This window comes from Macrobrachium rosenbergii, chromosome 6 (assembly GCF_040412425.1).
Source record: "Macrobrachium rosenbergii isolate ZJJX-2024 chromosome 6, ASM4041242v1, whole genome shotgun sequence".
Taxonomy (NCBI): Eukaryota; Metazoa; Arthropoda; class Malacostraca; order Decapoda; family Palaemonidae; genus Macrobrachium; species Macrobrachium rosenbergii.
Window position 1 is genome coordinate 17,117,789 of NC_089746.1, and position 11,536 is coordinate 17,129,324.

General features: G+C 37.1%; 1 protein-coding gene across 1 annotated transcript; it reads left to right on the top strand.

The window, feature by feature from the left end:
* The first annotated feature begins 841 nt into the window (after nucleotides 1–841).
* Arf102F (ADP-ribosylation factor 2) lies at nucleotides 842–10,157 on the top strand. Its single transcript, XM_067104997.1, has 5 exons — nucleotides 842–1,199; nucleotides 5,666–5,746; nucleotides 6,040–6,221; nucleotides 7,114–7,239; nucleotides 8,689–10,157. The coding sequence occupies exons 1-5, from the start codon at nucleotides 1,133–1,135 to the stop codon at nucleotides 8,773–8,775; spliced, it is 543 nt and encodes a 180-aa protein (XP_066961098.1). The 5' UTR covers nucleotides 842–1,132; the 3' UTR covers nucleotides 8,776–10,157.
* Nucleotides 10,158–11,536: the final 1,379 nt, after the last annotated feature.

Consider the following 11,536-nt stretch of genomic DNA (forward strand, 5'->3'; position numbering starts at 1 on the left):
AAATATATTATTAAAGTAAAAAATAACATTTGTCTTTAGAGTAAAGTGAATACTCTTATTTTAAGATGCAATTTTTCGCTAACCTAAAGATATTAGCATTCACTTAGATCGCCACTAATGGTATCTTTCTAATAGTAGGCTAATGATGGGAAATAAAAAAAAAATAGAACTAGCAACATTTCAGGGGTAATAAGACCCTCATTTACATTCACACCATTATTATACTTTAGGTATTCCTTTGTTCATTGTATAACAGACGCTGCTACTAACTAATAATATAAAGAGCTTAACAAATCCGTCGTCACAGAATAAGGAAATTCCTCCTGCGAAATGGTTACGACACCCAACTGCTGGCATAAGGCCAGCTTAGTACAAAAACAACAACGTAAATGATTATTTCGTCTCAACCCAGAATTTGATATTTATGTTAGTTTATCTATTTAGTATTTTGATAAATAAGTTTTGTTTATTAGTAAACTAGTAAAGCGGAAAGAAATACTGAATATATTGCCCAGTATCCCTGTAAAAATTGACGGGCTTCTTAAAAACGCCCCCAGCGGCGCTTATTTGTAAAAGCCTCAAAGAACGACCCCGTGTTTACATTTGTCTCAGGAAGCATGGCGCATCGCAAACTTCATTTGTCGCATTTTTGGCACGCTGTCTTTAATGAATAAAGAATAACTTTTATATACATTTTCATCTTACTATCATGACGCTAGTACATATAAAATCTGTTCTTTAACGTTTTCGAAAAGTGTTGTAAGGGAATTAAGAAACATTTTGAAAATACTCGAAAAAAAAGTTTGACAGTTTCAGACCCACAATGCTCAGCCCATCTTTTGTCAGTGACGTCACGACTGTTGTTCGTTTACCTATCCTGACACTAATGTATACGCAAATTATGACTTTACCTTTTTAAAAAGCGTCGTGAGGGGGAGGAGAATATTTTAAAAAATACCCGAAAAAAGTTTGACAGCTTCAGACCCACAATGCTCAGCCCATCTCAAGTCAATGACGTCACGACTACTGTTGACGACGGACGTGGCTGAGGGCGACGTGTGTTCTGGGGTCCGATTTTCTCGTGTTTTTCTCGTATTTTGTACAACGAAACGCCGTCTTTTCCCGTCGGAAAATGGGGCTGACGCTCTCGACCGTCTTCTCGCGTCTCTTCGGCAAGAAGCAGATGCGAATTTTAATGGGTGAGTCGGTTTTTAAGAGACGGACAGACAGACCTCGGCTCAGAAGAAGAAGAAGGTGACGTTTGTGTCATCTGATTTTCCCACATTTGTTTGTTTGTTTTTTAGGGATGTTTACAATATTTAAATCGACCTTTATTGGGTATCGCAAAAGACCAGTTAAATTCTTGCCTATTTTCTAGATAATTGTGATACCCTATGGGCTATGCTAGGCTTGGCTAGGCTAGTTCCTACCGTAGGGTAGGGTGTCCGATGTCTAGATTGCCTAATGTTGCCTAAGCTATATAGGCTTAGACGTATACTACACCAAGGCAACCATGTTTGGGTAGGGAATTTTCATTATCCTAGGCTAGGCAGAGCTTGCTCCCTACCAAAGGCTAGGCTATTCGATGCATAGATTGCCTGATATTGCCCAAGCTCTTATATGCTACGACCTATACCGCATGTAGGCAACCACGTTATGTCAGTGAAATTTCCATTAGGTTAGGTTATGTGTTGCTTATTTTGTTTGTTTCATAACCTAAGCATTAGGCTAGGACCTATACTACATATAGGCATCTGTGCTAGGTTAGGGAATTTCCATTATCCCAGACTAGGCCAGTTCAGGTCATGACTCATGCTAAAGGTTATTTGATGCTTAGTTCACTTAGGGTTGCCTAAATTGTATGACCTGTAGGCTACTACACAGCCAGCCAAATTAGGGTAGTGAATTTTAATTAGCTTAGACTAGACCAGGTTATGACACATCTCCACATGTCAATGCAAGCTAGGCCAGTATGCGGTTGTCTAAGCCATATGACCTGTGCTACATAGCCTATCAGCAACCAACTAAGGGGTAAAACTTAAGGCGGACGTTGTAAAGATCCGCAACCCCAGAGTACCCATGTAAAGATTGGCTATCCTCAGAATGAACTTGTGAACATCAGCCACCCCCCAGTACTGAACACGGCGAAGGGACATTCCATTTGGCCGACAACAAACAGATGCACCGCCAGTATCAGAGTGAGCTTGTTAACATCAGCCACCCCAAATATTAGCTTGTTAAGACAAACAACCCTCAGGTACTCTGGGGTTGCTGTTCTTTACAACGTCCCTTAAGGCTACTACTGTCCCCATTTGGTTGTGTAAATATTAGTTTACATGCAAAATTGGCACTGTGTTTAGTAACTGGCTGCACGGGGATGAAAGTAAAAGCATAAGTGAAAGATTGTTATACCATAAACACTAACAAGTAGCATAAACAAAAACATGAGCAAGAGACGGTAAACATTATGGTCGACGACTGGTGGGAATCAAGCCACAGTAGTACAGTAGTCTTCAGATTTACCCACCTAAGATTACTGAATTTCAGTTACCTTAGTCAGGTCATGAAATCCAAATATCAATATAGACTAGGTCAGTATACAGTTGCCTATGCTATATGCTTGGACCTATACTGCACATAGGCAATCACATTAATTTACTGAATCTCCATTAGCCTAGTTTTTGCTAGGTCATTACTCAACATCTCTGAATATTATCAATGTAGGCAAGGCCTGTAGCCCAAACTTATTATAAACTAACCTAAAGTAGCCTAGCATAATTTAGTGTAGCCTGGCTCATCAGAAATTGGCTAGTTCAGGCTACAGAAGGGACTTGTTAACTGCCTTATCCCCAGCTTAGCATAGGTGGTAAAACTGAATACTACCACAGCCAGGTTCCCAGCTACCAGAATATTTATAAACTTTTGTGTTTGTCTTTTGGTTATATTTATGATATTTACGATTTTTTTATTTTAATGTTTTCCCAAGGGGCCAGTACCAAAAAGGATGCTTATTTTGCACATAAACTGGTAGTTACTGAACCAGAGGGGCATGGTATCAGTCTTCACTTTTATCACATAGACTACCTGATGACTGAAAATTGTAATAGGGCCATAAATTAGGCTAACAGATAGGCTTAAATATCTTATAAACAATTGGGAGCAGAGGCTAGTCTGGACTAGGTTATTATGTAACAGTATAGCATAGGTCACTTGAAAATCTTATCCTATCACATGGTTTATGAGTGGGGAAAGCAAAGCATGAATAATGCCTACTGCTACGGTGATGAGCCAAGTTTATAACAGAAAAATGAGCAGCAGGGCTAAAGATTTGCAGTTCACAGGCCCTATGTTTGTAAAATTCACAAGCATGGAAAACTTGAGTTCAAAGACATGAAAGTTTCAGAGTGGTACCATATCCTAATTACAGATACATCCTAGCCCAACCTAATCTCCCCTGAATGTGGAATGGTATTTTCAAGACTTTCATGTGGTAATATAGAAGTCGAACTATGAATCCATGCTCTTTAGGTGTGATTTAAGTTTATATAGGTCATTCACCTCTAATAGGTCAAACAGCCATTTTTATATGTGGGCCTAAATACTAGGCATAGTTGGAGAAATTCTTGTAAAGTTTTTGAATTGTTTTCCACTTATTTTGGAACAGTAACGAGGTTTTTTCTAGTGGAAGTTATATGGGTGAGTGTAAAGACATTTGAAGGAAATATTAGCAATAACTGCATATGCTTAAAGAATTTTGTTTTCACATTTGACCCTTCATGAAACACTCATTTCTCTACTAAACATCGTAAAGTAAAAATGGGGTCTGAATTTATGTGCAAATTGGGAAATGAGAAAAATAAAAGTTTCGGTTGGCTACAAACATAACATCCTATTACATACTAAGATCTCAAATGATCTGGAGCCTTTCCAAATTGTTGAGCCTGTTTTCCAGATCTTAGTCTGGAAATCAGGTAAGGGGAGGAGGTGGGTTGATACAGTCCTTTGTCGTCTTGAATCTAGTGCATTCTTCTCATCCCTGGAAAAAGAGTACGTGGTAGAAATTTTCCCCTAGAAGAGGTCCTTCTCACCATTATTCACACTTGTTCAGCTCTATGGCGCCTCAAATCCTTATGCCTAAGATTTTCAGAAATGCTTGGAAGTCCTATCATCAATATTCGCAAGTATCCAATAATGTTAAAAATCAAATGCTTTAGGTTCGTTCTTTGTAGCCATCATACCAGCCAAGGTTGGCATTAAAGATCCCCTTGTAATTAGTCCATAAGGCAATGCCCATTTCAGTATGTGATTCAGAGTCCAAGGTCACTCAAGGGCTTTATCAAGGATCAGTATGGGAAATCTGTTGGTAACAATGGTTGGATGACTGACAGCCATCAGCATAGCTACTTTGATAGCTGTGTTTTGCCAAAACTTGGGCAATACCCTGGACAGAATAGAATCCCAAATTGCTTCCTCCTTCATAAGGGTAATGCTCCAAGTCATCTTAATGCCATGGAGGATGTCAGAATATTGAGGTGATACTCAGGATTGCTGACACCACTTCTCTCATCCAGCCTATGGGCTAAGGCATCATCACTACCCTGCTGCTGATGATGGTTATCCAGTTCCTTGGCACTATCCCTGAAGGACAGTGTAGTTGTGGGAGAACTTCAGTTCTAAAAATGCATTATTACATAGTTCATTCTACTGATTAATTGCATCTGTTAGTGTTCGTGTGGAGGTAGATTTTATGGGCTTCCCTTATGTCTAAATCATCCATAAGGACATTTTCAGGTTGCATTTTGAGGTCAGGTTTGAGGAGCTGAATGAGAAGGATGTCGATAATCTGCATGAAGGTCAGTGTACTGCTGACTGACGAGTTGATGACATTTGAGCAGGAGCATACAGCTGAACAAGAGGCTTTGAAAGGAGGCAGCAGAAAAGTCCTAAGTGTTAGACATGAGTGTCTTGAAGCCATCATTGCACAGTTTGAGGGTGCCTTCAACTGAGGAAAGTTACCTATAACACTTACAGGAGTGGGTAGATATACAGCCTCTCTAATTTACAGGAGTGGTTGGATGGATATAAAGCCTTTTTAATTAGTGCAGACCTGCCAGTTTTGTTAAAGGATCTTGATGGAGGAGAAACTACTACCCTACCATATGGCAATTTCTTTCTTCAAACCCATCTTCCTTGCCATCTCTTTTTATCCACTGCCACATCTGGGTATCCCAACTCCTCAGCCTTCAACAACAGTGCACACTGCTTCTCCACGTCTGTCAGTGTCAAGGATAGGAGCTGCTTCTCCCTTACCTCATCAAAACTCTTGACTTACATAGGGTTAACCTGTGTTTGGCAAATATTATTTTTCATGTTTCACCTATTCTTACATTGAAACCTTGTATCCCAGAAAATCCTTCCAATTCCTAGTTTCTTTTATTTTAATAAACTGTGAGGCTTAAGTAGAATGATGGGTTACATGGTAGATGACAATAGATTGTTGTGGAGTTATAGGATGTGTCTACACATTTGAAGTTATTTTAATTTATTTTAAAAGAAGAATTTAATATTATTATGGCTGTAAAAATTGACAAAGGTAATCTGGACCTAAATAAAAGTTATATATCAAAATGGACCTAATTTCAGTGATTTTGTTTTTGCATTTCAGTGGGTCTTGATGCTGCTGGTAAAACAACCATATTGTATAAGCTGAAATTGGGTGAAATTGTAACTACTATTCCTACTATTGGTGAGTTGATGCTTTCTCAAGTTTTGATATCATTGAAAGAATTTTACATTATAAAATTATTTTGTGAAGTCAATATGAAAAACATTTTGATCACAAAGTAGGACCCTGTGTATGGTTAAAATAAAAAAAAAAAAAAAAATCTGTAATTCATTTGCATTATTAGATTGCAAATAAATGTTTGAGAATTTACTTTGTCCCCCACATAAGCAACTTGCCCATTTTATACTGTAGTATTTGATGTTATTTGATGTTTCTTTATGTATAACCTCTTAAAAATTAATTTCCTGTGTCAGGTTTTAACGTTGAAACTGTGGAATACAAGAACATCAGCTTTACAGTGTGGGATGTCGGAGGTCAAGATAAAATCCGTCCTTTGTGGAGACATTACTTCCAAAATACTCAGGGGCTAATCTTTGTTGTCGACAGTAACGACAAAGAAAGAATAACAGAAGCTTCAGAGGAATTGTCTAAGATGGTTGGTGGTTTGGAAATTTTTTTCATAGAGTACAGTATATCATTATCGGCATCTAATTCATTGTTTATTTCAGGTGTTAGTTTTATTTGGGATGAATCTTACCTGTTGTTAAAGATAGCTTATATCTTTGTGCCAATAGGCGAGGAGATGTGAGCTATCTTTAACAGTGGGTAAGTATCCAATTAATAAATTTTATTATGAAAAAATGTATATAATTTTTTTCTGCTTGATTTCTCATGTTTGTGTAGAGTCTTGAGAATTAAGTTTGTATGTGCTGTGCATAGCTGGGAACACAGTGGCAGAATTAAGCCAGCAGAGGTCAGAGCTACCCAGGAATAATACAGATTACTTTTAAATTTAGTAACTTATGCTTTAGTTTTTAAATGCTGTTGAAAAAGTGGCCTCAATACTGAATAACGTGATTGGGACAGATATCTGATGCTAGTTGTTGCAGGAGTGATTTTTACCTCTTGAATACTATTGTAGTTATTCAGACTTCATAAGATTATGGAGTGTCAAATAGTATCATGCCAGATGATAATGGTACAATCTTTCATGCTTTTTTATTATTGTAAGTTTAGCATTGAGACCAAATTATGTCTTTGAGGAAAAAATGTACACATATGCTATTTCTGTCAAGATATTGAGGATTAGTTAAGTGTTATAATGATTCCACATTTAGGAAATCTTCAGGATAAATGAGAAAAATATTTTTAAATTTTTTATGTGCAGTTGAGCATTAGTCAAATATGTCAGAAATTGTTTGGTGAAATGTTGAAATGTTACTACAGCGCTATCTACACATTATAATTAATAATTATCACATTTTAAAATCTTTTAATACTGTATGTTATTGAAGACCGTAAATTTATAACACTTTTTCCATTTACAGTTACATGAAGATGAGCTCAGAGAAGCAGTTTTACTTGTATTTGCTAACAAACAAGATTTGCCAAATGCCATGACAGCAGCTGAACTTACTGATCGCTTAGGACTTAACCAATTACGAAACAGAAGGGTAAGCATGTGATTAATTATCAACTTGTCCGCTGTATCTTAATGGTTAGATAATGATAGATTCCATTGTATTTTAATGTTTAGCTAATGATATTGATTGATTCCTGTTTGCTGCTGTACAGATCATGTCCTTGTTCCTTTTGTGAAATTTATAGAACTTATTATGGTATCCTGCATTGCTTAAAGATAATTTTCTGTAAAGTATGCATACACTGGCAGAAGCACTGACATTTGCACTATCATCATCATCATCCTCATGTTTGTGTGTTGGCTTTTCACTTGAAGGTTTTACAAATCAAAAGAACTCACTCTGCTCTCATCATCCCACTGTACTTCCTGTCTGAACTCTTATGAGGCCTAGTGTCCAAAAAGTAACAGAAATTCTTTACTTCTAAGAGCTGTCAGTGTCCCCATTTCCTCTTGTAATACCTTTCGGGCATCAAAAATCTCTTATCCATGTACAGTATATTTGTAATCCTGAGCATCTCATAACACAATCTACTCTATTACATTCTATATAAGTACTGAGTTCACCTCTTACCGTTCCTACAACTGCCACATGACCACTTTCCAGGTGTACATTGTCTTTGCTTCCTTTTTAGTCACCAGAAGCTTTGTCTTTTTTTATGTTGATATTCAGTACTTCCTTGTTTTAGTGAAGTTTGTACTGTATTGTCTTTAAGTTTACAGTGTGTGTATGTACGTTTGTGTGTATTGCAAGCCGTGTTAGTTGCCTCAGAGGTCAAGCCCAAGAGGACTTACTCAAAGCAGCAGTTGTAAATCAGGAGGATGAGGACTGACCTACCTCCCTGCATGGTTTAGAAGTATGTACCTAATCCCCTATGAGACTTTTGACATCAGAACTAGAGAGCAGAAAGAAAAAAGTATTTGCAGACTGGATTATAAAAGGAATGCAACATTGCAGACACCCTTTCTCCCTGGTATTAATTCAGTTTCTTCATGTGTGTGTGAAATTAAGGGTTACCTTGGGTGTTTGGGATCTCTGATCACATTAGAAGTGGTTGACATTTTCCAGGTGATTACTTGGATCAGTGTTGCTACCAATCATCATAATTTTTGTAACTTTCAGTTATGACATAACCCATAGTGGGTAGTGTGATGCACTTTAGATAGTACGAAAGGATGTTTGCTGTGTACCTTTGGCCCCTATCTGCGCCCACTTTTTTAACCTTGTACTTTATGTCCATTTTCCATTCCTCTCTTCCACCTTCTTGTTGAACCCCTATAACTGCTCCTTGTTCTCGCAAGTGGGGGATCTTTGACAAAGTTTCACCTTTAGATCCTTGTACTTATCTCATTTATCCGGATCTTTTATTATCTTGTTGTCCAACCATTCCAGTTCCCTCTTTCACCAACTTTAGTGAATAGCTGAAAAGGACCTTGTGCTTGGCTTGATAACCTCTAATTTAATTGCCTTTTTTTGTTTCAGTGGTACATCCAAGCAACTTGTGCTGTCCAGGGTCAAGGATTATACGAAGGACTCGATTGGCTATCCAATGAATTATCCAAGAAGTAAAGTTATGGAGTGTTTAGGGTTTTTTTTTTTTTCTTGCCCCCGTTAGAGTGGGGGTTTAGCAGAAGCTTTGGTATGGATGTGCTATATTTTTATTGAACTGCTACATAAAAGATAAATAATAAATCTCAATTTATTTGTTATAAAACTCATGGCTACAAGCTAGACTTTATATACAGTTAAAGAAAATGCCTACTGATGAGATTCTCCACTTTTTATAAGCAGGAAGGATTCACAAAAAATTTTTTATGATAGGTTTCATCATTGAGTTGTGGTTTTTGTAATGTCTTGAATTTATTCACAATGGACTGAATACATATATATATATATATTTAAGGTTTTACATTTTGTTGCATAAGGTGATTGTGAGTATTTTAGGGCCTCGAGTCAAGACTTGTGTTATTTTTAATGGCAGTTCCCTTCAGTAAACTTTGACATAAAAGCAAAAAAAGATTAAAAAAGATTTTGATGTTTTTACAACTAGAAGTGAATGCTGGTCAAATGATGATATATAGTAGTTTGTATGGACTTTTGTTATATAGAGAGCCACAATAAATCCCAACATTGATCATGTAATGCAGTATCATTATTGTAATGTAAATGTAGTATGTATATTTTGGAATAAAAATTTTATGTTGCATTGAGATGTTCAGTCCTATTTTTTTTTTTTTTTTTTTAGTATTAACAGATGTATCTGAAAAGTCCATAATATACAGTTATAAGGATTCTGATTGTATATATATACATTATGGTGGCATTAGAAGATAATTCCCTTTGTTAACGTTGATGCTCTTCTGTCATCTTGGATATATAAATATATATTTTTTTCCTGAAAGTATGTCGATAGTGGTCTTGGTTCAGGTTTTCCAATGTAGGCAGCATCCGAGTCGTTGCCGTCAGCTCAGCATCTCCAGTCGTGACCATTCGTCAGTACTTTTATTTCTTCTGTTCATTTGTTTCCCCCAGGATTTCAAGCACTTTGGTGACAAAACAGTGAGGTGACTTTTCCAAAGCACTTATTAGGTTCATGTTATATAACAAAAATCTTTCTTCCACATTTCTACGAAGACCACGCAAGATCTTGACTAGGCAGTTAATGTAGATGTAGACAAAGCCAAATTTGTATTTCCACTCACCCTGTAGTAGAGAGCTCACCTCACTGGTTTGTGTGTGCCTCTTTTTTTGAGTATGGTGCCTCACTTTTCTTCTGAATTTTAATTTATGAATGATGAGCAGGTTATTCTCCTATCTCTCTCTCTTTATCACTACTGAATCCCTGGGTTTAGGAATACATTCCTTGTTGCTTTATGGTTTCCTTGTCCTCTTACTATAAGACGACAATGATACATCATAGTTTGTAACTTCTTAATAAACATGTTTGACTATATCTGTGTTTGAATACCAATTGTTGTTCATTGCTTGATTCAAGTTCATTACCAATTATTGTGTTGATGTGTGATTCCAGATGTCTCCACCTCTGGTGTTTGTGTAAAATTAGATTTTACACAATGTTAGATGCGTTTTTAAGTACAGTATACAAGCCATGTTTTAAAAATACCTTAGTTGCTAATGCTATTTGAGAATGAGACTATTAAACAATAGCAATTACAGGAATGTAATTCATTTTATAAAATTTCTAGCTCTAAAAGCTGCGATTTATTGAGATCTAGTACATCTATTGTAATTGACTAAATCACAGTGGCTCAGAATAAGACATGACAATTTTGGTGCTACAGTAGACAATGACACTACAGAATAGCACACTATATTGAAACAATTCCTGAAAAAATGTATGAAAGGTTATCCAAGTCATCTCAATATAGGGCTAAGACATGCCTTGTCAACAATGATATTGGGCAATTGATAAGCCCCAAAAAAGCACTTTGACTTCAATAAGTGTGAGGGGAAACTTAAAGGTAGTAAAAAGTGCAGTCTCTTTGGAATACCTCTACAGATTTAGACCAGGTAATTCTTCCTTGGGGTCTTATTGAAAGAGCAGAGATATCCTATGAGAAGGTCCTAGTCAAGTTTTGAGTTGTCTTGACAACAAGTCCTTTACATGCAAGGCACAGTATCAGGTCTTGCCCTGCCACCAATTCAGGACGCTTGCTTGAATTTCTAACAATTACTTACGGACCATAATAAAGGCTGGCTGATCCAAAATTGAAAATGGCTACCATCCAGTTGCTGACAGCAACGTGAAAGTCCAGCAGCAGTTACACCACAAGTGGCTGTTCCTGAGACAGAAAAAGCAATTGTCCCTTTCCAAGTTCTCACCAACATAAAAGATCTCTATACAGCACTGGAGTAAGATTTTACCTGTTCCTTTATAAGTACAGTAAACCCTTCGCCTTTGGCCTACTAAGGACAATTTTGGGCAACTGATAAACCCCACAAAAAGCACTTTGAACTTCAATAAAGCGTGAGGGAACCTCAAAGGTAGTAATAAGCAAGTGAAGTCCCTTACAAATACCTCTACAGACTTAGTCCAGGTAATTCTTCCTTAGGGTGTTATTGAGAGAGCAGTGATATCCTATGAGAAAATCCTAGCCTACCAATAGTCCAAATTTTGAGTCGTCCTAACACCAAGTCCTTTCCATGCAAGGTACAGTATTGGGTCTTGCCCTGCCACCAATTCAGGGGACTTGCTTGAAGCTTTAATAATCTGACAATTCCTTACGGACCATAATACAAGCTGGCTGATCCAAAAGAGAAAATGGCTACCTTCCAGTTACTGACAGCAACATCAAAGTCCAGCAGAAGT

Coding starts and splice junctions, on each gene's coding strand:
- Arf102F (XM_067104997.1), top strand. CDS start 1,133: ATGGGGCTGACGCTCTCGACCGTCTTCTCGCGTCTCTTCGGCAAGAAG. Junction 1,200..5,665: donor GCAGATGCGAATTTTAATGG/GTGAGTCGGTTT, acceptor TTTGCATTTCAG/TGGGTCTTGATGCTGCTGGT. Junction 7,240..8,688: donor ACCAATTACGAAACAGAAGG/GTAAGCATGTGA, acceptor TTTTTGTTTCAG/TGGTACATCCAAGCAACTTG.